The 26257-nt window shown below is 46.5% G+C and overlaps 1 protein-coding gene across 1 annotated transcript in view; it reads left to right on the plus strand.

Moving 5' to 3' along the window:
• Window positions 1-26257, plus strand: part of THBS3 (thrombospondin 3) — a 366994-nt gene that overhangs the window by 219307 nt on the left and 121430 nt on the right. Inside the window, exon 16 of the mRNA XM_069650130.1 lies at window positions 14001-14053. Within this exon, the coding sequence (XP_069506231.1) occupies window positions 14001-14053 (53 nt within the window). The remainder of the gene's footprint in view (window positions 1-14000; window positions 14054-26257) is intronic.

Below are 26257 nucleotides of genomic sequence, written 5' to 3' on the forward strand. Positions count from 1 at the left end.
GCATAGCCAGGTTGTGTTGCGCCTGTAACAATGGTAAACGCTGCTATGTAAATGACAATTACAATAAAATACAATGCATAGCCAGGTTGCATCATAGTATTCTTGCCTGTCTGATCCTGCCAAAGCCTCAGCCAGTGTCCAGCGCCAATGGGTCCCTGTGGGTTATTGCTGCACCGGTGCCAGTCTGTTCCACTCCCTCATTGCGTGCTGAACTGAAAGTCACAGCGGCCAATGTTCATTCTACCTCATCACAGCAGTGGTGATTAAAGGCAGTTCCAGCCTCGCCACCATCACGTGATGAAGGCTCTCCGATTTGCTCCAGGCTTGTTAGAGCATGTTAATAGGCACACCCCAGCTGCCATTGCATGCCAGTAGCCCATGACATGGTCCAAAAGATAAGTGTCTGCTGGTTTTCTGGTTTCCGGTTCATAACTGATCACTTTCAATTTAATACTTAATGTCTGTCATGTTACTGCTGTGTTGTAAGTTTAAGCGCCCTGATGCCCTCGGGCTACCGGCGCTATACAAAATAAAATACATAAAAAATACAAGTTGCAAAAAGAGATAGTAAATATATGCAGATGTGTCACTGATACATCCTGCTATGTGTTCCATGTATATTACAGGTCAGTACATTAACATAGATTGCAGGATGACGTTTGATCATAAAAATAGAATTGCAAAGAACTACTAACATTACATCTACTTTCTTTGATATATTTTCAATCTTCTCCTGGAGAACCAGTTCCCAGGTAGCCGTTCTATGTTTGGAAAGACAGCCAGCAAGTCCTCTGCCAGAGTGTTCTATGTGTTAATATCCTCGCAAAAATATCCCCATACAAGAATGGCGCCATATTTTACGGCGATATTAAACCATTAAACCATGTTATTTTAATGGGAGCGGGGGCCACCCCTGCAGCCCCTGCTCCCATTTACCCCCAAAATGATCCCCACTAATAATATCACCTATGGCCATTCCCGACAACCATATATATGGTGATATTATTGGTCGGGATAATATTACCAGATACCCTGCCAGAGTCATTGATCAGCCTGGGTACCAGTCCCCTGTAGTCAGTGGCAGATTTAAGGCAAAGGGCCCAGTGGGCAGCACCTGACACAGGGCCCTAGGTGGGCGGGCCAAGGAGGCAGAGTTTAGGGTGCACAATGGAAAACCTTTGGGACAAAAACTGTTTTTTTAAAGTTGTCTTTATTGCAGTTACCTGTGTTTAGTGGTCTGACTAACTGGAAACAGCTGGGCCATCTCAGCAGGTCTTGCTGTCAATGGTAATATTGGAGGATGAAGCCTGAAGCTAATGTTGGAAATGAACATGTTTCAAGATTAAGGGTGAAAGAGAATTACTTACAGCTTATCAAGACTACACATTTTCCTAGAAATATGGCTCTAAGAAGCAAGTCTTTAAAGGAAAAAAGAAGAAAAAGGGGAGTCTTATTAACATGGGCAATGGGAAGACGTCAGAGGAGGTGAGATCACAGGATAATTCCTACAGCCTGCAGATCAATTTTATGCATGTCCCCAGTGTCCTTACACCACACACGTGAAATATTATTACACATCCCAGATGTAATTAAAGGAGCGCACCAAATCTCTACAGCTGTTATATATTAATAATAAAGTTTCCATTCATATATTGCACACCACAACATTCTCTAGATTTACACAGGAAAACCTGGCATCCAGAATGTGAAAAATTAATGTATAATAACACTCTTTTACTTGACACATTTCTATAACAATGATATACTGCCAGGTTACTGTATTATGTGATTTGTGTACTTTTCAAGGCATTCCAAGAAACAAATGATTTAACCTTTAGACTCCCAAACCTTAGAAAATACCCATATGAAGTATACCTGAGAAGATACGTGGTCTCTGCCTGGGACACAATCCTGGTTTTGCTACTTAAACAAAGTGTGTAGACCTGGGCAAATCATGCAATCTCATCGTGCCTCATCTACAAATATTGGGAGCCCATAAAAGCAAAAGAGTTTGCAACTTTTGCTATGAAATCAAATCTACTCTCAAGAGTCACTAAACTCTATTTAATGATAATTATTGGTTATTTAAATAGCGCTTTCACCAAGCCACTATTCGTAGAACATATTCACATACAATTATCACCCAAACAAAGTTGGTATTGATTTATCGACCTTGGAAGGAAATGCTGAGTTGGCCGTTCCAGTATTAGAGTCTTCAATCTGCAGATCTCACACAAATCACAGAATCGAGCGCTCAACTAACTGAGCTACCTTGTTACATATTCATAATATACTGTCCATTCTTATAGTGCACAACAAACTCCTCTTGGCATACACATGAAAACCTCTTAATGTTAATCCCAATGATGTTATTTTCTGTGATGTTTCTTATGTCAAGCCATACAATAAGAACTAGGGAGTCTGCATGCCTTTTGCTGTACAGGGCCTTTAAAAACCCAGGCAGGCCACAAATCAAAATCTGACCCTCAGTGCCTCTAATTCCTAAGAGTCCTACTGTGTTATTTCAGTGTGCTGTGTATAAGCTAAATGACTCTTGTCACAAATGATACCCATAAGAGGTATGCATGATGCCAACTGTGCGCGCCACAAACTGCTTCTGATGTGCCATTGCAATCAAGCCTAAAGTGGCCTGCAAAATCATTTTGTCAGGGGAAGGTGGCCCTGCTATGTGGTGGAGGGTAGGGATGGGGGGTATGTTTTATAGCAGGGGGCACAAAGGATGGGAAAGGAAGCCCCCAAGTCACAGATGGAACAGATGGTGAACGGGATCCAGCTTGGACAGAAAAAAATTGCAAATCTGGGCAGGGCACCAGAGGACTGAAGTTATGGGCCCAGCCAAAGTAACCCCCAAGGTCAGGAACAGGCAGGCAGTGGGGCTTCAAAGTGATACACATATGCCTGGTAAAGGGGAGAGGGCCGCAGGGGGATGGGATAGTCAACCCTCCCCAAGTGAACCAGATGGGGAGGTGGGAATGGTGCAGCGGGGGCTAGAAAGGAGAAGAAATGCCCATAGGGATGGGTGTGGGGCCCGTCCATTCAACCCTGAGGGACCAGGTCACAGCAACATGGATCGTGAAGTGCGCAAGGAAGGCAGGCAGAAAGGGAGGGACAGGGCTGGGTAGTTGTAACACTTACCTTCGTTTTCCTGGCTGCCTCTGCGCTCCGTGCAGAAGAAACTAACTTCTCTCCTCTTTGCAGTGTGCCCCGGGCCTTCAGCTTGCACGCACCTTCAGGAACAGTTACAGAATGCAGACCACGGCCACCAGCACCGTGCTAAATATAGGCCTGGTGGCCATGGCTGCGTTTCTTCCTTGTGGGGGCACATAGCAGGTGATGTAGACATGTCTGCCGTACATGCTCTCCAATGGCCCAAGAATGGAGGAAGTGAAAAGAAGGAATGAACCACCATAGTCTGTGTGTCTCTGACAGAGAGGCTGGGAAGTTTGGCAGGGCACAGGGGCCCGGTCACTGTTTGTCTGCCTGGTGAGTGTTAAATCCCCCTCTGCCTCTAGTAGGACGAATCTGCTCTAGGAAAGCCTTCCCCTGGGGATTTCTACTGATGAGATAGTCCAGTACAGGAGAACCAATCACCTGTAATAGTGCTAATCTGCTGCCGGAGAGTGACTGACCTGTCGAGAAGCTTATTTCTGCAGGAGAGCCCATACCTTATTAAAGCCAGTCTGGAATGATGGTTACAGGGGGCCATCACAAATTAGGCGGTATCCCAGTGGCAAATCCACTGGGATAGCATCCAACACAAATAGCATTACCGCAACTCAGTCTCCAATCCCCATTTTATTGATAGTCCATAGGGGCATTTCCGGCACATTTACTGCAGCACAAATTGCCAAAAATGGGCAAAAGTCGGCAGATTTACCTTCAGCTTAATCCAGGTGAATCTCCCAACTTTCCACCTAAATTCAGGATTGGGCTGAGCGGCAATACAGCAGTAATAGCATTACCGCCACATTTTTACCGCTCCGTCCAACCCGTGATGGGGCCCACAGTTTGCTACTGAGGAGCCAGACCTCTACAGGAGAGCCAGCCTCCTATTGGATAGATAGACCTTGAACGAGAGCCATTCCTTTGCCAGAGAACTGCTTCAGTGTGAGAGGTCAAGTCATCAGTCATTTCTGGTCACACCGAAGCTGTTGGGATGATTTTGCTGTCCACTCTGTTGACAGCAGACTTCAACGAGTGCTATAAGAGACTCCAAACCTTTAGCAGGGGCAATTTTCAGTTCACTAAACAGTGTCACCAATGCAAGTGATTGAGACCATGGATTTTTAGTTCACTGTAAGAGGCAGACACCCCACCCCGACGAAGTGGCTGATGAACTTTCAGCTAGGTGCCTGCTTTGTCAAAACTGATGAATGAAATATTAGCACCTGGGGCGGGGAAGCCAACCAATCAGGTTTCTCGGATCAAGGGCTGAATCTCACAATCTCAGCCTGCATTCCAAGCAACCACTCAAAAAAAATACCTTGCTACATTCAGCTACATCGTGAAAGTCCTGTCCCTTCTCTCTCCTGGCCAGAGCACTGAGAACATCCATGTATCATGATGGATAAGGATGGTGAAGAGGAACATAGAATTTATGTCAGGTTATGGCACTCCTGCCACTAAGGTGGTGAAGGCTCCTGTCCCATCCTTTGAGTATTCTCTGGATACTGGCCAACCTTTGTGAGAAGATGTGCCGAATTAGGCTCTTAACGAAGTCACTTTGGTCAATAAAAATGCAGACACAGTTCAGGGCATCTCCTGGGGAGCCCATTTGTGTTGCCTCAGGCCCATGTGGTATTGTCAACTCTATGCTCAGCTCTGCATTGATATCTGTGTGCAGAGCAGCTAATGGCATGGCGCTGGTGGCAGCCAGTTGTGCCTGTATTAGTGCTTACTTTGTGTCAGTGTTTGGCGGTGGGCAACACTGGCACTCTTTTTTGGGCACTGGAACATCATTGTCCGTCTGGCGCACGTGTAATTCCTTTGGTTGTTCAGTTTCCATGATCATAAATCATTCTGAGGCTGCTCTGCTGCTCTGCTTGCAGTTGATGGCCATGGCTGGCTGGGCCTGGGAGTACAGCACAACAACAAACAGCCAATGAAAACCAACATTCTGTTACTATGCAGTATTTGATACATTCTTTATAGTAACACAGAATGTACAGTTTTCATTGGCTGTTCTCCAGCCAGTGAAATTATATGAAGACGTGCGTGTGGGGGTGGGTCACTTGAGTCTGTTGTTGCAGAGGCAGGCCACCTTCACTTCACAAGCACAATTGATTTGTTAAGGCGTGGCGTGAGTGAGTGACTCGTGAGAAAGCCTGCCCCTGCGTGTGTGGTCCCGTGTGCAGCTTAAGTTCCTGCAGGCCTAGTGTACAACGTCATAAGTAAGTCAACTTAAAGTTAAACTTTCTGCCTGGATTCGGACTTCGTTCTGATGTGACGGCTAAGCTTACATTATTATTGCGTCCATCTGCCGGCGCCGTGAATATGTGAGTGACATCCACGGCGGCGGGCGGCGCCATAATAATGTAAGGTTGGATGATCATGTTGGATGACCGTGACCACACCCCACCCAACTTTGACCGCAGTTGGTGTGGCGTGCTGCTCATCGTGTGCCTGCGTCCACCGCAGGCCAGGATTTGGCCCGAGCTGGCAGGCCGCGAGGCAACGCGAGCGGCTGTGATCCAGCTCGCCTGCAATGCGGCCCCAATTATAATGTAATGGCTGAAGACCTGTCTGGAAGTTGCGCTGACATCAGTATCTGCGATGGGTATGACAGGGTCAGCAGTCAGGATGCCTTTTTTTTGCTTTTTCCTTTTAGACTTCGTAAGAGAGGGAGGGTACGTGATAGTGTAGCAGGAGAGATGGTAAGTGCCATCAAAGTGGCAGAGGATAGTTGAAGGATGGAGGGATGGCTACACTGCACAGTCCAAGCCCAAGCTCACCAGGTGGCCTACTAGTTACAGGAGGGGCACAAAAATGCAATGCAAAATGTGGAGTGCAAAAAGTTACAAACACGCACACCTAGGTTCAAGAATCCAACAGGGCACAGAAATGCAATGCACAATGTGGGGTGCAAGAAGTTACAAACACACACACCTAGGTTCAAGAATGCAACAGGGCACAGGAATGCAAAGAATAGGAGGATTAGGCCAGGCAGAAAGTCAGAGTGAGGAAGAGGTTTTGGTTCAGGTTTGTTAGTGGAGAAGGCAGCAGGAAAGTTCAGCCATCACTCACTTGTCAATGTGGGGGGTGCATGGAGATGCAAGGGTGCAAGTTCATCTGGGCACCGGCTGCAGTGGGAAGCACTGCTCTTCATGGTTCAGGGGATGAAGAGGTGGGGGCCTTCAAGGCCCACAGGCCCTCCTCAGCCGTGACAGACTCAGACAGGGGCCTTAGGTAAGGACCTTCGGTTGGCGGGCCAGCTTTCCAGCCTGCCGGCTTGCGATTGGCTATTTTGGCAGGAATGCTAGCCAATAAGGGCCTTCCCTGGCCCCAAGGTCGAGGAGGCACTCCTGTGCCTGAACATGAGGAAAAGCTGTTGGCCATGCTGCAACACTGAAGAGCCACAACAGATTGGCTGCCCCACTAGGCCACGAGGCCCCCAGACTGGAATTGGGGCTACGGCACAATGGAAACAAGTCCCTGTGTGCAGGGAACAAAATGCACAGAAACACACAGAATTTTCTCCCGTTCGAGCAGCCACAATAAAGAGCAGAGAAATGATAAGTGAAACCCTCCAAGGCCCACCTTGCTGGGTGCTCATTCACACAAAGAACAAAATGTCTCCCAGCTAGGTCCCACTGCATGCAGGACAGTGGCAGAGAATTCAGGGGTAAACCTTAGGCTATCGCACCCAGTTGTTGTTAATGGTCTCCCTTGCCATTAACATGTTGAAATTCCTGGTAACGGCACCAATGGGAAAATGGAAGAATGCATCTTTGATATCTGTAGGACAGAGTCAATAACCCTTTTAATAAAACAAGGTGGGCAGCTCAGAGCATTGCTACAACAGATAGAGGGTGAAACAGTTGAGGTCCAAGACTGAATGCAGACCTCTGAGCACCGCACACATTAGTAATAACCCGGGACATCATCAACTCCATGGCCCACAGCTCCCAGAGCTCCTGCATTTCTTCTAGAAGGTCACAGGAGGGTGGGTGTGCATGAAGGACGGAAGGGGGGTCCTGAGTGGTCTGCTTGCATTCTTGGATATGCATGCACAGTGCTTCTCCTCTCCCTCTTCACTGGAGAAGGATGCTTCCAGTGATATTGCCATGACCACCTGTGCCTTGTACTCGTTATCCACTTTATCGTTCAAAGGGATACATAGCTCTAGCCAATTGACCACAGGTCCAGGACGTCTTCCTGTGCCTCTGATGTCAGGCGCAGTTTGCTTAATTTGTAAAAAGAAATAAGTGCCAGGGACCAAAAAATATTGGCCCCACAATGCCAGGTGCGCGCGGCCTGGGCCAGTTCAGTGCTAGACCTAGATCGGCTCACCACCAGCTCATCACACTGGTGCTGCTCCATGTCACATATTTGGCGCTGCAGCAACTGCTGGCACAGGCATCTGGGCAATATTATGAAACTGCACCGGGGTGAGTGCACTTTTGCACTATATTAGGGCAGTTTTTGCCATAGTACTTGCACTGGTGCGAAATGTCTGGGGGCTGACAAGATGCACACGTGTGTGCATTTCAATCCCTGCTGTTCAATTTTCGTGGTTTGTTCTACGAAGTGCAAACGAATTGATGCAAAGTCGAGTGGAGCCGAATATACCTGCAAAGAAGTGTAAATGCCACTTTTATGTAGGCATGACTGGAGACCTTTCATATGGACTGCTATGGAAAGTGTCAGCCGTTTGTAGGTGGTGAAAGCTAGCCGATTCCATAGGAATCCTATGCTTTAAGGCCAGCTTGAAAATCAAGTGCTAGCGTTAATGCATTTCTTTGTGGCAAGGAATGCGTGGTACATGTGACCATGTGCAGTTCAGTGCATGCCCCTGTCCTGCCTGTGAAAATCTACACAATCTCAAGAGTGCAAAAAGTGATGTACAACCGGGCTCTAGTTTTTCACCACTATATTGGCGCCATCGTGTAATATTTGGGAAATTAGTTCTGATTTATCTGTAAAATGTGTATAATTTAATAGGACCGATTACAAATCACATATTTAGTTGCTTGTACCACACACTGGACCATTTTTAAATCAACTAGTGCCCAAAAAAGAGGTGTAAATCCAGGCACATACCTAGCTTCACCCCTCTTTTCACGTTCCTCTGGATTGTATAGTTGTTGCTAGGCACAGCAGGGGCAGGATCCAAAATGCACTTGATCGCCTTCCCCATACCCGTTGTCTGCCATAAATAAACGTATTCACACCAGCAGGCCAGATGGCATGTTCCGTGCTTGATATTAATGTGTTCCTCTACTGCCCCCGAGCTTGCTTCGCACTCTACAATATGCCACGGTGATAATATATGGCGCCGCTAAACACCTGTGTATAGGCGCCATACAAATGTCCAAAATTAAAAAAAATGCATAGAAATATGATTTCGATGATGGGATGAATGCACAGGATTCCATGTTTTCAAGTGGCTGCCGGCGTGTGCACGGAGCAGGACGCTACTTTACACTATGGAGGGCAAAGCATGCACGTAACCTCGGTGGCACAAAGTGGCACGCATTGCTTCCCAAAACGTGCACAGAAACAATTGACACTTTCAATAAAACGAGGCACATTAGTGTATAGTAATGCCTGTTGTCAATTGTGTGTGACAATTGCAGATCAAATCGATCTGTCACATTTTACTCTTTTAAAATGTGGTATTAAAAATGCATTCAACCGATTTTAGAAATACATTTGGGGAATGCCGAATTTGATCTCGTTACTCCCTGCCACGTTGATCAGTTTATTTGTGTAGTTTATTATATTTATTTCTTTTATGAATTACGCAATTTTACCGCAAAAGCCTGACAATACACCTTGTTGTAATATGCTTTATATGTGGCACGTGCTGCCACTCTCTTAGCATACGTTGTAAATAACATATTTTTTAAATTACATTTTACACACTAACCCACTGAACTACCCATTTAGACAGCCATCTTCACAAATAATTCTTTTTTTTAAATATTGAGACATTTCAACTGGAAAGGAAGCTGAATGAATGACAGTTAATGGTGTCATATTCGCGGAGGGCTTCGGTCTTTTCTGCACACAACCGACAGTGGTGCAATGATACATGAGCTCTGTAGACCTACTAACAATTAATGATGTAATAAAACCATTTTAATTTATACTCCAATATTTTTAGCTAAATTGAATAAAGTCTGTGACATAAACACATGATTGGAGGCAGCAATGTCACAAAGAACAATCCATTGTGTTTAAAGGGTAATACCCTACGCAGGTGGCAGTAGATTTATGAAATATTCGAGGTACACGCCGCTCCCTTGTTAAAATGCTGAATTACCATTTAGAGACACTCCTGATTTAGACAACGCTGTTCAATGGGACTTTCCCATTGAACAACACTTTGTAAATCAGCAGTAGTTTGTTTGTGCCTACACCTCTTTGCGCCAAATTTCTGATGTAAATGAATAAAAGTACGTAGTCAAGTTTCTTCAAGTATATTTTCTTAATTTATTTGATATATGTTCTGCCCATAAGGATGACACGTGTTTCGGCGTTTCATTGGCGCCTTTTTCAAATCCAGGCCTTATTGAATGTAATGCGAATCTCCCTTTCCTTATTTCCGGGAATTAGTTTTTAGTTGAAGTGTATCACGGTAGTTCCAGGGTTAAATCCCACCTACAAAATTCTCTTGCTCATGCCTCAAGCATCGGGGGTCCTGTTTTGGTTCTGGCAAATCCTTGTTCATAAAGAGGTGTAGGCACAAACAAACTACTGCTTACTTTACAAACGGAGCTGAGGGACTCTATGTCTCCGTGTTGACCTACATCCTTGCGACACAAGAATAAAATAATAAAATAAGAAAACCATTGCCAACCTTAATAGCACTAACATACGGGTCGCGAGAGTACACCTTATGAGATCCCCACTCAAGAAGTTCCTCACTCAGTACTTTGTAAATCAGGCCCAGTGCGTTTTGGCGTTCATTAGGGTCCTGGTTTCGGGGGCAGAGCCAGGGATTTTTATAGGTGACGTCCCAGAGTATTATGCCTAATTTGGTGGGCTCGTTAAAAGCCCACTAAATAATGCTATTTTGACCTAAAACTTTGAAAATCCCTTCATAATATAGTCATTTGGGCTTACCAATAAAACATACATGTTGTTAGAAATATAAACTTTATGAGCATCTTTTTCAACTAGGAGCTGTCTACAAAGCGCCTTTTTTTTGCAAACGAAATGCGAGTTTTGTTTATCACATTTCCTGACACCATTTCAGGAATGAATTGTAATTGTTTGTGTACACTTCGATGTGTACACAGTACCTGAGTTTCCCGTGGTATCTGCATATGCTGACAAACGTTGGCCCTCTCCTGAGCCTCGTTATCAGGCTAATGTAAACACCATACAAGATGGCGGTTGCAAATGAAAGCAACCGATTTTCAATCAATGTTTCGCGGTTAGTGGCAATCAGGCGTACATTTAACATGCATTGTTACCTGCGGGGGTCTATATTGTCAGTTCTAAGTGGTATTTACTTGCTTCAGTTGCGGCATCTGGGATTTTGGACATTGAACTCCCGCATGCATATGCTCAGAAGAAACACAGCCGCAATAATAATGTAAGGGGCAACTTAGCCTTAGGCTGCAAGGGCCTTGCCTTAGGCAGCCTAAGGCTAAATTGCCTAACATTGCACCCACCGCGTTGCCGTAAGCGGTGGCCGCAATAATAATGTTAGGTAAGTGGCATGTAATGATAAGCGGCTGCCATGATCGGATGACCTGCCAGAGGACCAGCCAAGCAATATTCTTCCCCTTTTGCACATTTTGTTGAGTTTTGAGTGTGAGGGACAGATTAGGTTTTGGACACAGTACGGAGGACTTTAATTTGGACATCCCGACAGAGACATTAGTTTATTTTGTTAAGGCAGGGAAATCCCTCTTAGTTTTACGGATAGTGAGCTATTTCCCTTTTTCTTTTACTTTAAATAAAATTGAACAAAATAACCAATATTCCTGTGTCTGTCTCCTATTCCCGATTCCTTACAGATTGAACACATAGATTCAACAGGAGGGGAGTGAGGGAAGATCCATGTGGTACTCTAGATATGACTGGAGTGAGATTTGCTCAGTTGGGGGGATGGCGATGAAGTGTATCATGTTAGTGAGCAAGGAGGTAAACCAGATGAGAACAGTGCCCGAGAGTTTCATCCTGCGGCGCAAAATGTTTAGAAGGATGATGTGGTTGATGGTGTTAAAAGCTTCAGAGAAGTCGATGAGGTCTAGAAGAGCCGTCTGTCCTTTGTCAGTGATGTTGTGGAAGTCATCCAAGATGTGAAGTGTTGCAGTCTTGTGCTGTGACAGTAAACTGATTGGAAGCAGATGGGGAGGATTTCTGTGCTGATGGACTCGTGGAGGCGGTTTGTGACAAGGCCTTCCATGATTCTGGTGATGTATGACAGGACTGTGATGAGATGGCACTTTTTGGGGTTGAGGGATGGTCTCTTGAGGAGGAGGGGTTTTGTTATGTTTTGATTGTGGAGGGAATTGTGCCATGTGCCATGTGGGAGACAGGAGTTGATGATGATGACTCAGTGTAGAACCGGTGTGGTGATGCAGTTAGATGCGGCCTGAGTTGGGCATGTGCTATCCAGGAAGTTTGCTGGTCTCGTTTTGGCTGTGGGGCTGATAAGGGGGTTTTGGTCAATGGGCTGGAATGTGTTCTATGTGTTGGGAGGGTTTAGGATTGTGTGGTGGAAGAGGAACTGCGCTGGGGAGGGCTTGTCTGATGTTGTGTATTTTGGAGTTCATGTAGTTCACGAGGGAGTTGCATCATGACGTAAGTGGGGCATGCTAGTGATGACTAGTTGGTTGGAGAGTAACGTGATGATGTTGAAAGGTTTCTGTGTGTGATTGAGGGTGATTTTCTATGTTGGTGGTAGTGAGCAGCTTTGGCTCTGCATATAGCCATCTTTTATTTGGAGCGGCAGTCTTTGAGGAGTGTCCTGGCGGAGGGGCATGGGTTATTTTGCTAGGCCCTTGCTAAGCTTCTCGTTTCCTGTTTGATGGTAAGGATGGACTTGTTGAATCATGTCTTGTGGTGGTGGTTGTGGGGTTTCTAATGTTTTGAGGGGGGCTATTTGGTTGAGTGATAGAGCGAATGTGGTGTTGTAGTTGTCAAGGAATAAGATGGGGTGGGTGTGAAAGGATGGGGGTGGTATGAGTGGTACGAAAGCTGTGTTTGTGGTGCACTTGATATGCCTGGCTGGGAAAGGGGTGCTGTGTGGCGGGTGGAGGAGATAGTTTGTGGGAGAGTGAGTGTGATGGGGATGGCAAAGTGGTCTGAACAAGATACCCAAGTTCAATTTTGCCCAGAAACCCCATTTTTGCAAGAAATCAGAATGTGAAGTGTAAGGAACTCATGGTGACAACAGTAAAGACAGACACAAGTGATCACGGTTCAAGGGTGTTTATTGTACAATGTTGCAGGGTGGAAAAACGCCTAAACTAAACCTAAATCTAAGATGTGAGCAAGCGTCAATGATCAAACGACAATAAGGCAGTCCGAGTGGCATTGTGTCAAAATAAAAAGGGCCTATACTGAGAAACCTATTGCCAAACCTTACAACTAATACAAAAGGGTGTGGGGTAGTTCTTAAGAAAAGAAAGAAGTGTTCACAAATAACATGAATGGATAAGTTAATGAGTGGGTTTGGATGGAAACCTGTGCGCTTAATAACCACCTCAGCAATTCCGTAATGGTTTGACAAGCAGCGTACTCCTCTGCACAAGGCCCACCCACACCAAGGCCTGAAAATTGTACAGTTCTAGATAGTGTTTGTAGAGGAGTAATATGTACACCGTTTATAAATTCAAGTATAGATGATGTAAAATATCAGTGGTAGTATTCCAAAAGAGAGTTCTGTAAATAATCAATGAATTTATTCTAAACAGTTCAGCCGACAGGTGTTTCGACCAGAGGGGTCGTTGTCAAGGCAAATCTTCTATGCTTGTAAATGAGTAGCTTTGCCGAAATGATCGAGTGGGTTAGATGCTGTGGGGCCATGGGATGGTATGTTTTTTCTGGATATCTACCATAGATGTCCAGGAAAAGCATACAATGCCTGCCCCTTGCCCCTCCCCCCCCCAGCGGCAATTGCACGCTGTCTGGCTTTTCATTCAATTTTGTTTAAAAGTGTTCCTAGTGATTGCATCGACAGTCAAAGCATCGGCAAACCATACCATTGACACGAAAGCATCTAAAAAAAAACATCAAATGCATTTTTTTGTTGTAAATTTTTTTATGGGGGTTTCCCCCTAACCCTCGTTTTTAATGGTTTAAAACACATTTCTACTAAACCATACCCTTTACCATTGAAAAAAATGCATTTGATGGGTTTTTTCTATGCTTATTTTTCAATTGTATGGTTTGTCGATGCTTTGTTTTAGAAGCAATGATCGGATACCGTTTAAAAGTATGCTCTAATATGCAACATTTTAACCCATTATTTTTAAAGGTTTTGCCATGACAAAAGAGTATGTGTTCCTTTGCAAATAGCCTTGTATATCTGCACGTTATCTCCTTTATCGAGATTACAGGTTACGCGCTGGGGCAGTCTCCCCTCGCCCATTAGTAAGCGGCACACAGAGGTGTATGGAAGTGGTCTGCGCTCTGCGTTTTTGACCGGGGTGGTAGAGTCTCACCGGGCTATCTTTGTAATGCCACACATTCCCCCTTGCTGGGCAGGATGCCGCTGATATGACACAACAGGCTTTCCCCGCGCTTGACTTGATGCTCTGGGTTTCAGAATCTCCCTGACTCTTGCCTCTTGACTCCAGACAGATGCGGACAGCGATTTGGTGGGAGACATGTGCGACACCAACGAAGACAGGTATGTTATCACCTGGAGGAGTGAGGTGGGTCTCGCTCGGCAAGGGGTAAGTGGTGTCTGTGGGTATGTGACCGATGCAGGCAAGTGTCCTCTTAATTCCAGTGGAAACCTGCTAGCTCCAGGCATGGTCTGGCTGTCAGTGCATGGATACGCTCACTCAATGTAAGAGGAATGAGGCAGTCCCTCGACAGGTCGCTGAGAGGTCGGTAGCGTTGGTAAGGGGCCAGTCACACCTCAGGTAGCTGCTGACGTGTGACTGACTCTGTCCCACCATTGGTTCATGCGCCGGCCTATCAGAGGAAAGATTGTGATACACATTGAAGCTAGGAAGCCTTTGGTCTAGAACCAACATTGAAAGTGTTCCTTTTGATTTGACACCCTCTGTGCTGATCTGCCTTCTGCTGTCGCTGTTTCTCTCTGCACCTTGTCTTTGCCTCTCTCTTCATCTCATCTGCCGGTTTCCCTCTTAGCTTTTAGACTGCTGTTTGTATCTCTTATGCCTGTTTTCCTGATTTGCAATCTTACAGTTTGCTTCTCTGCGTCTCATGACAGTGCTGCTATCTGCTTGTGACTTACTGTCTGCCCTGCGCTTTTCAGAGAGATACCCCCCGAGCCACTCCCTGCCTGCATGTTGCTGTTTAAGCTCTTTGCCTGTGTCAATGGTTGTCTGGTTCTTTCTCGTCTGCCTTTTTGCCGGTTTCTCTGTATCCCTGTCTCTAGACATGGGCTTCCTCTGTTTGCCTGTTCTGACCTGTGCCTGTAAGGTTTGCCTTTCTGTCTTTTGACTCTGCTTGCACTTGGCTGTTTGCCACGCTCTCTCTTTTGCGTTTCTGTATCATAATCTCACTCTCCCACCACACCTTGTACACAACGACTGCTTACACACGGTGGCTCAGTAGTACACACCATCATGCAGAGCTTTCTGTTCACTCCACAGTCTTCAGCCTCTTGTACACATCTCTTAGTTGTTTGTCTCTGTCCCCTAATTCCAGGTTTCCCTTCCATACTGTCTCTGTTCTCTGCGTCTTTCTTCCTGTCTTCTTCAGCCCAGCCTCTCTTGCTCAGTTTGGAAGGCGCCTCTCTTTTTAACACCTGTTTATACCCCTGTCTGTCTTTAGACCCCGACTGCCAGTCTCTTTCCTGCCTCTTGCTGTCTTTTCGGATCTCCCTCGCTCTTTGGTCCTGTGAACCTTCCTTTGTACATGTCCCCTTTCCTTAAGGTGACCAGACGTCCTGGTTTTTCCGGGACTGTCCCAGTATTTGGTGCTCTGTCCCCCTTTCTCAAGATGATGTTCCCATTGGAAACTGCAGTGGTCCCGTTTTTTTTGTAGTAGGTCTTCATGGCTGGCAGGCAGGAATGCACAATCTCACACAGAAGAAATGCTGCATTTTACAACTTAAGATAGTGTTAGTTTGTGATAAATTAATTATAATATGTGTTTATTTGAACAGTAACACTTAAACCCCTTCTCCTCCAACCGCTACTGAAGTGTAGTGCCTTGACAGTCACTTTCAAGAGCTAGTCCTACTTTTATGTTAGTTGCCCTGGCCCGGTTTTTTACTTTTTAAATCTGGTCACCCTACCTTTTCTGCATTACGCCTTCATTGCCCTTCTCTTTCAGCCCTTTCTAGACTATGCCCTTCCTGTTTCCCCTTCCTCACTCTTGCACCCCTCTTTCTTGCATCTGTCTCTTCTCTTTCTTTCGCCCATCCATCTCACACACCTTGTGTCTCTTCACGGTGGCCATTTTCCTCTTTTCTCCTGTTTGCCCTCCTTCCTTCTCTTCTCTAAATGCATTCATTTCTTACTCCACTTTCTGTAAAATGTGCAGAAAAATACCAGCAAGCGATGGATGAAAATGCTCAATTCAATGGATCTAACTGTTGCATTCCGTTCTATTTATTTATTTTTTATTTATTATAAAATAAATAAATTAAATAAAACTGTTGCATTCTGTTCTATTGATGGGGTCGATTCAAACGTAAGTTGCACAGAAGGGACCAATTACGTGTGCATTGCAATTCAAAAGGTCCCCTCTGTGCAATTTTTTACTTTTGAACCACGTGGTGGAAAAGTGAAATGTACACTTTTCCATTATGTTGATGGAAACGTGTACATTCTTCTCTCAATTAAAAATGACGGAACACGTTTGCAAAGGATCCCTAAGGAATCAGCCTGCTTTTACCATGTGGTCATTTCAGGCGGATTCCATAGAAATCTGTGACATTACCGCTATCATGGAAATCCATGCTGGCGGTAAAGCAGCCACATCTGTTTAGCGGTGCGGGAAACTGTCCGCCCGGATTCCAAACTCCACCTCACAAAGGCACCAAAATGAGGAGGGTGGGGGGTGGAAACAGTGGCGCTAGCAGTGTTTGCCACCCCTTTTGATTTTAGCACACCTGTGTCATTACTGAAGAGGACCGATCACTTGCAAGTCTCTCTTAACCAGGCCCTCTAATGTCTTGTACAAGCTGCTAGCCCACCTGCCCCCTGCAGAGAAAGAACCCCAAACAGGCTGCAGCCTTCAAAGTCCTCCACAGTGAGACGGAGCTATACTTCGCAGGCAGAGCGATCAAAAGACCCTTATCTGGACACAGCCTCAGCTGTTTAGGGAGAATCGCTCACAATGCCAAAAAGTGATGGAAGAAAACCTTTCAAGCAATGTTTTGTGGATTTCAAAAAGTGTCTTTGGGTAGCATTCCATTCCATCATGTGTTATCTTGGCTGTGCCATTGCAGAGAATCAACCTAAAAGATGGGCTGCAACAGCTTTCCATCATGGGATATATATAGAGAGAGGCTCTGACCAGAAGGACGATACTCATGGTGCAGACCTGCTAGTGCAGGTGACAAGCCTTCCCATCCCCCCACTCTTTCATCAGCTTTGTGCAGGCAGTATGAGGTCTTCATATAGCATCTGTCTTCTGAGCGCGACTTTCCACCTACACGCCATGAAGACAAACAAGGAAATAGAAATGACGCCGGCGGATTCACAGCCAAGATTCATTTCTAGTCAAATATTAACCCCAGCATTAAATGTGAGTGTTTCGACTCCCGGCCTCGGTGAATGCCTAGGTCTCTGGACGTGTGAAACCTGGACAAATACAGCAGCAGGCAAAGCAGGTGTTTTGTTTTTTTGGTCAAGTACCTGCTTGTCAGAAGTTCATGATGTTTGTTCTGGAGGCAGAATGTGTTTGGGCTGGTTTCAGGAGTTGTTCAGGCTCCTGCTGTTGGCACAGAATGCTGTTTGCCATGTGTAATGCCCCCAGCTGCTCTGCCACAGGCCAGGAAACCCAGAAGTGGGCACAGCCCGCAATAACCCCTCGGACGAGACTTGGTGGTGAGGGTGCGGGGGGCAGGAGACCACTATGATATGATATGGAATTTATAACGTGCCTGTACACAAGTACACATCAGAGTTGCATCCACCCAGATTATACAGTTCAAGGCCCCGGCCAAGGCCCGCAACAAAAATTACATCTGTCAGTTTACAAAAATGTCCAGTAGATGCTTTTTCAAACGGATGCCCCCCTGCACCCCAAGGATATCAATTCACTAAAATGATAGTGGTGACATCACGTGCTGGAAGACATCACAGGAAGCGGCATCACATGACCTTTGACCTCTGGCTAAATCAAAGGAAGAGTTGTCACAAGACCTTTGACCATAATAATGACATCACTGCAAGTGACACCACTGAAATAAAGAAGGGCATGGCAAATAATATAAATGAGGGCTACATTAGTTACAGGTACGATGGACTTTCAGGACCACCAGCCATGTGGAAGTGTTCCGGGAGGTGACCGTAGCTGGTGAAGAGGGTAATTCACACTTAAGTCTTGCCAAACTCTTATCACGGTAGTGTGGACTGAGCAGTAATGCAGACTTCAGGACATATGGGGGTGGTGTAGTAGGTACAGTTAACCACACACAGAGCTCTTAAATAAGCCAAGCAACTCAGAAGTACAAAACACTATTTTTTAAGGCCATTAAATCTCTAAGCATGTAAAGCTAAAAGGGGTATTGCTAGAACGCATCGCAGACCATTACTGCAAATCCAATTTCATCCAATTATTTTGAATGAATTTCACAGAAAATATAGATGGGGTTGGGTTTGGCTATTGATGATTAAGTTGGGGCAGGTGGGGGTGGAGGCGGGGGTCTCCCCCTGCATCTATTTTCAATGAAATGTGGCTACAAAAAAAGATATCGATTAATCGCAGTAATGGATTACATGAAATCACTTAGATCCATAAAAGGTAAGTACCTATAATTAAAACACCCCATAAACACATATAAGATAAATGAAGCAGTAAAGTGAAAATAATAGCGCAATGCAATCTACAAATATATATCCTGCCTTATCATTTTAAGACCCCTATCACTTCAGAAGTTCTTCCATGCCAGGTACATAGACCTAGGGCATTGTCCCAGGTAAGTACTTCTTTAGGGAGTTGAAGTCTGAAAGTCACAGAACGAGCATTGACAAAGCCAACAGGTGAGCAAAGGTTCTGGAAGGAAAGCACTGGCACTAGGTAAATGCGGTTTAGAGGTACTCTCCCAGTCCCACTACACTAGGGTTTGCCAAGGGGTGGGTCCTTAGCCAGAACTCTACCAATCCCAGCCAGGCAGCTGAGTGATAGGGAAATGGTTTTACGCCCATAAAATCCCCATGATGAGTGCTGGAAAGAGATCTGCAAGCACCTGCCCCAAACTCTGATTTTCTGCAGGACTACCCACAGGGTCCTCAGAATCAACGGTACTACTTACATCTGTCACTGGTCCAGTTGCCCGGAGTCCAGAGGCCATGGGTGGAGGCTGGTTTTGGTTTCGAGATTGAGTTTGTCATGGCAGTTCCATGCTGCAACGACACGGTTCCAGGCTTCTTCCATGAGGATGGCTCAGGCACCTCAGAACAGGGGACACCGCAGGTTCAACGATGAGTGGAGACACCAAGGAAATGACAGAAATAGGCAGCAGTGAAGTCTCCCCCACCCCCGATCAGGGGGTGGTAGGCGATACTCATGGTGGTGAAGGAGACACAGCTCCATGAATTGCCATCTTCCTGCAGTAGACCAGCAATGGTAGGAGGGTTGGTCTTGGCCCACAAGTCGACAGCTTGCATAAGCTGCATCTCAGGACAGTGAACGATGCACTACAGAAACCTTGTGCGAACTGGGCAGCCCTCAGGATGGTCCAGGTACACTTCCAATGGCTTCTCACAGCAGGCTTCTTGTGCAAGAGTCTGGACTGGTTTATCCATCTAGCCCACGAGTCAAAACATTGACAAGGGTCTTTTTGGATCATTGCAAGAGAGGGATGGCTTCACCGGGACTTGGCTGGAGGCAATGTTGGTTGTGTTCAGCAGAGGTCTTTGGGTCTTCAGCACGATACTCTTCTTGTCCATGGTCTTGTCTCTGGGTAGCAACCTGGGGACCAGCTGCAGGACACGCTTTATTCCAAATTCGAGCTGGGGGATGTCCAAGCACAACAAGGGTAAGGATCTGCACCACTCAAACTGGCAAGGGCTGCCCAATCCTCAATACCCTCTTGCCCTACATCTGCCCACCAACAGACATCCCCTGGCTGGTATGTTGATTGGGGCAAGACAGACCCACCCCCCATATCTGGCTACATTGCACACACTCCCCCTTTGCTTGGGAACTTGAAAAGGAAGCCTGAGAAAGTTCATGCTATGTATGGCTTTTTCCTGACAGAAGAGGGATGGAGGAAGGACAAGATGGCCATTTTGAGTACATGGTGTTCACAATGGTGTTATGCAGTAAACAATATATGTGCACATGATTATACTAAAGGAAATGGTAGACAATGATCTTCTGCCACTAGTCCATCCTGGACACATCACAAAAGGTAACTCAATGTTACCAAATGAAAACAAAAGAGTGATACATAGTGCCCCCATAGTAAGGTGATATGAGCTACATTAAAAGAACATAGGAATCTCCCGCAGTGGTAACCATAAGGGCTGATTAGTGTCCCTTGAAGAGGTTAGTTGAGCAAGAAAAGTAAAGCAAAAATACTTTTCTAGCCTCCAAAAGCCATGTTAGGGTTCAAGCTGGCAATGAAAGCGGGAATTTCCATTGATGTCAATGGAAAGAAAGCCGCAAAAAGAAAAATCTTCTCCAACATCATGTTAACTGGGTTTCAGCCCTTATATGCCAGGAATCCAACCATGATATACCAGGGGTATGCCCAGCAGAGCCGGCATATGCCAGGGACACTGTCATCATATGATAGAATATGCCACGTAAGAAATGGTCAACTTTTCCTAGATTCTCTGAAGAGACAGTTCTAGCGGCCATCCAAAAAATCAAATCCTGCTCTCCATCTGATGCCATCCCTATACGGGTTATGAAGGACACTGCCCCGGACCTTCTTCCTAAGATTACTACTGATATCAACGACTCTTTTCAATCTGGGATGGCCCTGCAGGAACTGAAGTCGGCCAGGGTCGTCCCTCTCCTGACAAAGCCTACCCTGGATTCCACAGTCTTATCCAATTTTTGCCAAATCTCTCTTATTCCTTTTTTTTCTAAGCTTCTTAAGTCGCTGGTGTCACCATTGCTTTCTACATTTCGGGAATCTGCCAATCTTCTTGACTCTGCTCAGTCTGGGTTCCGCCCGGGCATAGGCACTGAGAGTGTACTGTACGACGTACAGGATTACATGGCCAGGCTGGTGGATACAGGTGGAGTTGGCACCCTGATCCTGTTAGATCTTTCATCGGCATTCGACACGGTTGCCCACTCCATCCTGTTATCCCGCCTTGCCCAATTTGGTCTATCTGGGCAAGAGCTGGCCTGGCTCACGTATTCTTGGCGGATCGTACTCAGACCCTCTCTATGCCGCCTTTTCTTTCTGCTCCTTGTCACCTCAGTTGTGGAGTGCCTCAGGGCTCCTCCCTGTCTCCAATTCTATTTAACATCTACATCTGGGCCCTTGTAGTCTGATCCACTCCTTCCATGTCAGATGCTACTCGTACGCCGACGACACCCAGATATTCATTTGGCTAGCTCTCGATCAAGCTGAGGTGTCCTCGTGCCTGCGGGAGTGTCTGGTGGCCGTTGGAGAGTGAATGAACTGCAACTGGCTCAAACCGAATGGAGACAAAACAGAGGTGATGGTGGTGGACTGCCCTGCTAAACCCACTCTTTGGGTGTCTTCCTTTTGGCCGGTATCTTTGGGTCTCCTACCGGTTCCTGTCAGCAAAGTGAAACATCTGGGGATTATTCTCTTGGCCACTCTGACTGTGGACAAACAGGTTACAGCAGTCTGCCAAGCTGGTCACTTCCAGCTTAGAGTGCTGCAGAAGGTCTTTCCCTTGATCCAAGCATCACTACGCCCACCTGTGGTGGCTGCCATGGTGTAATCACAATTAGATTATTGCAATTCCTTGTATCTGGCCCAACCCAAGGGCCAGATTCAACGATTGCAATGCCTGCAGAATCTGGCGGCCCGGGTCGCAACTAGCTCTCCTTTTGGTGCACATATTACTCCTGTGCTTGGAGCCTTCTACTGGCTTCCGGTGACCCAACGGATTGGATTCAAGGCTGTGTGTATAGTCCATCGTGCTCTCCATGGCCAAGGGGCTGAATACCTTCAAGCCAAATGTACCTGGTACCTTCCAAGTCGTAATCTGCGATCGGCTTCGGCTGATTGTTTAGTGGTACCGAGGTATAAATGGGCCTGGGTTGGTGGGCAGGCCGTTTCCATAGCTGCGGCGGCTCTATGGAACAACCTTCCGCGAACCATAAAGAAAACATTGAATTATCTAGCCTTTAGAAAGGCGGTTAAAACTTACCTATTTTAGATAAACTCAGTACTGTCCTGGCTGCTCCCCATCCTGACAGCACCATGGTACCCTTTGGGTGACCGTGCGCTCAGTAAATGCTATTAATATAACACAACATAACATAACATACACTCACAAGCCAGGAATAGTCATCATGGATAAAGTACAGCCTCAGATGTCTGGGTGGTGCCATCATATCACCAAGTGCAGCCCCAGATACTGCCACCTTGCACGAGTCAGAGTCTCAGGTGCCATGCATAGTCATCACAGGCCTGGGTAAGTCTCACAAGGGTAGATGCTACTACCATGTGCCAACTTTAGCCACGCGTTCTGAGGTGTCGACATCTCATGGCATATGTAGCGTCATGTGGTAGGCATCTCCATGAAACGTAAAACACAGCCTCACATGCCAAGGTGTTGCCATCGTATCTCAAATGCAGTCTGGGATGCGCGGGCATTTTATGTGAGGTATTGACGTATGTTTCAGGTTTAGTCACTATGTGCAAATGAGACCCTCACATCCTCGGGGGCTGCCATTGCGTTCCCAAATGCAGCATCACATTCCCAGGTACTGTTTACTATGACCTGTGAAGCCAGCTATGCCATTTGTTGTGGAATGTGCAGCCTCCCGTGACCATGCACTGCCATCTTATGCCACCTGCAGCCTCATGTGCCAATGTATTGTCATCTTATGGCAGTTCTAGCCCCACGTGACACGTATAGTTTTATGAAAGGTAAAGACCAAAGTCACAAGTGCTGAAAGTTTACCCCAATTGCAGTCTAATGCGTCAACCCTGCCTTGCCATCACCACCCCCATCTTATAGTAGAGCTCTTTCGCTCTTGCAAAACATGTTGTGTGGTGGTGGAGGAGGAGAAACAGGATAATGGGGGCCGTAGTAGTTGGCAGGGGGTGGTAGTGGGACAGCACCGGTCAGGGCACAGAGCAGGGTCGCTCCTATCCTTCCCTCAGCATCACACCCCATGTTCTTGCCTCCTGTCTGTGTGTGGGTGCCACCTGGGGGCCGGAGAGCGTTCATGGTGTCTACCATGTGGTGAGTGCTGTCTACCATTCGGAATGTAAGGCGGGGGAATCAGGGACGACACTGCACCATGGGGAGAGTTTCTCTGTTGTGGGGCTCATCTGCAGGTGCGGCTTGGTCTGGCGCTGCACCGCTGGCCTCTGGCAAAATGGTGTTAGGGAAGGCTTGCTAGGGGAGGCTAGCGCCACCACACGCTCTCCTCAAGCATCGGAGCAGGTCCACTGTAAAATAAATACATTGGTAATGTATATTGAGCTTCACACGAGACTCCAGCCTCTAAGTATTGACTGGGTATCAAACCTGGGCTGCTCAGCATGGTCTTGTTTCCAAGACGAGCACGTTGCCCCTGAGCTAACCTCCCGGCCATGGCACTGCATATACCGAGGAACATCCTTTTCACTCCCAGCAGCAAACATTATTATGCTGAGGGGCTAAGGATAGATGAATAGGTGGGAGTTTTCACTCTACTCCACCCGTATCGCCTCCAGAGGCTACCATTCACTTCTGGAAGGCGCGAAAGCAACAGAAAGCCAACAGGGCAGCTAGAAAACGGTGGCTGCTTTCGACCCTTGGTTTTGCCATGCAACCACTCAACCAAGGATTGCTGAGCATGTGCCAGGGGTGTCAGGGTTCTAGTACCAGGGTCACACATTTCTTCCTGTCATATACACATTGCTCGGGGCACTGCCTAGGACTTTCAACTTTCCAATTAAAATGGGCAGCCCACACCTCCCCTTGTGACTCTGGTAAAGAAAGATTAAGAGCTTTCTTAAGTGGCCATTTAGGGCTTCATCTCCCCATCTGACTGCCTTTCTTTGTTCTTCTGTGCGAAGAAACTAAACATGTACCCTGATAAACTATAGGCCACACTAACCCCCCCCCCTCCCCACCGGCCTCCCATGGCTCCATGTAGAACTTTGCCACAGAGTCAAAACCACAAGCTGAGGATATGAGCACACAAAGATTCACGAAGAAGCTGCATCTTATCATTGTGTTGCTGCAAGTGCGCTGTGTATTCAAAGCTGCACCAATTGAATAATAAACATTACATTCACATCAATGCGTTTTTGTTGTTGATGTATGGAGGCACGGTTTCCAACCAGAAGGAAAGAGACATCATTTTCATCTGCAGCCCGCCCTGTACATACATTACCACTGGTACCAGTTCAGCCTTCCTTCTCTCTGACAGACCAGTCAGCCTCAATGGCGCCACGGAACCTTCCCGAACATCACTGATAACCAATGACACAATAGCTGCTGCATGCCTATTGTGATCACAATCAAGGCGGTGTCTTTAACCTTTCAAGGGATATACAGACTAAAGAAATGCTACAAAGATGCATTCAAAACTCGGAGATCGGCTGAGTCTCAGCAGTACCCAGACTGGACACAGGATGGCAGCAATGCAACGCTCATTGAGTGACCTTGAAACAGCTCAGCCACTCCCTCTCTCCTGAATTAGTTGAACTCAAGAAAACCCTCACACTCTTTTTTAGGGCCTCATTACAAGTTTGACTGTTGGGGTCACTGTATCTGGGATACAGGAAAAATGTCTCCCCAGATCTAAGGTCCAGAAAAAATCCCAAAGCTCTTTGTTACGAAAGATTTCTCTATTAGCAACTTTCCGTCAATTTCTATGGACCCCAAAACGTTTTGCTTTCCTCTGTCTCAATCTGGCCTGAACTTTATGCAGTATAGTGAAGCCTTCTGCTTCCCTGCACAGGCCTTTGCTCATTGATATGGGGAAACTGACACGTCCTTCAGGCTGTCAGGGATCTATGTGATCACTGCGCCGCCCATAATGTCGACTTTCAAAATGCTGACTTACATTACGGTGCAGCGCAGTGATCACAATGATCACTTTGGCCTTCACCCCTTAGACGCCAGCCCTCTCCTCCCTACTCACCTTTTTGCGGCACACTTCTGTGTGTCAGCGTCAACTTATCTGTGGCCCTGCGGTGTCAGTTCCCATCCACTAATGTGGCTCGGAACTGGCGCCACAGGGTCCTTTTTTTTACTTCATCATCCCACGCAACCCCTGACTTCCATTACACTAAACAAGGGGGCATTAAACTCAACAAGAAGGGTGGTGGACACACCCACAACCCCTGCTCCACTTATACAGTGTAATGGGATTTATTTTTTTGGCATAGGTTTTGGCGACTTCAGTCAGAATTTTGGTAATGGGCAAAAGAGCAGTAATTGCACTGGTCGGCATTTTAGATTTGACATTTTGGTATATTCCCACACACAAAGTACCTTACAGTACCGTGAAATGGGGCCATTGTGTCTTATGGCCCTAGACACACCCTAAGGAATTTTTGGTGGTTGTACAATGTGCCTTAGGACAGACTAGTGGCAGCAGTAGCTTTTTCTTATATTGGTGTAACATTTTATCGAGCCATACTGTGTTCATCGCATTTGGCCGAAGACTGTTGTCAGTGTCCAACATGGCCGTGCCACAAGATCTTCTGTCTATCACGTTGGCGATTTTATCCTCTGATCTTCCCCCTGTCTTTCCAGGTGCGGGACTTCCTTATTTGGGCATGCAGTTGCCAGGGAAAACTGCTTCTTTCGTGGGTCTCTGCAGGTAACGTGTGTAGGCATCCAGAAAGTGGGCTGGGATTGGCGGGTTCCAATCCACATTACTGGCGCCAGGGTGTTTGGCATGCATGAGAACATGAGGACCCCAGTGGTTCCTGATTGGGCCGCTGCTGGCGTGCATGCATGGGGCAGATCTTCTCATTGGTGGGCTGGGTGCGAGCATGCTCCTGAATTTGGATATGAGGAGAGGTCATGTGTCCATTCCAGCAGCTCAGCAACAGAGTCTAACAAGTCTGCAGAAGAAACCAAGTTTACTGAAGAGCCGAAAGGACGATACAGCAACTCACTGAAGAGGGCTGACACTCCAATCCCAATGTTGCCCTGGTCGAGCCCTGCTTTGCGCTTGATCTCAGAAGTCCTGTGACGGTGCTTCGAATCCTTGGAGTGATGGACTGACCAGCTAAAACCTTGGGTACCTTGCATGAACGTCGCCATTTTGAGTTTCAGCCCGAGACTTTGCACTGCTGCAAAGTCACTTTGCACTGCCAACACACACCCTGATTCATGGTACTGTGCAAAGGGTATTTTTGCAGTGAAAAGTGACTTTGCACCGAAATAATACACTTTTCACAGTTCCATGAATCAGTGTCAAGCAGTGGCAAAGTGAATTTATGCAGTGAAAAGTGACTTTGCACTGCTCCATGAATCAGGTGTTTGTTGGCAGTGCAAAGTCACTTTGCACCATGCAAGAAATTCCATGACTCAGGCCGTTAACCACTACATTTGGCAACTGTTCTCACATC

The sequence above is a fragment of the Ambystoma mexicanum genome, chromosome 1p, assembly GCF_040938575.1.
Source record: "Ambystoma mexicanum isolate Mex_15411 chromosome 1p, UKY_AmexF1_1, whole genome shotgun sequence".
NCBI classification, from domain to species: Eukaryota; Metazoa; Chordata; class Amphibia; order Caudata; family Ambystomatidae; genus Ambystoma; species Ambystoma mexicanum.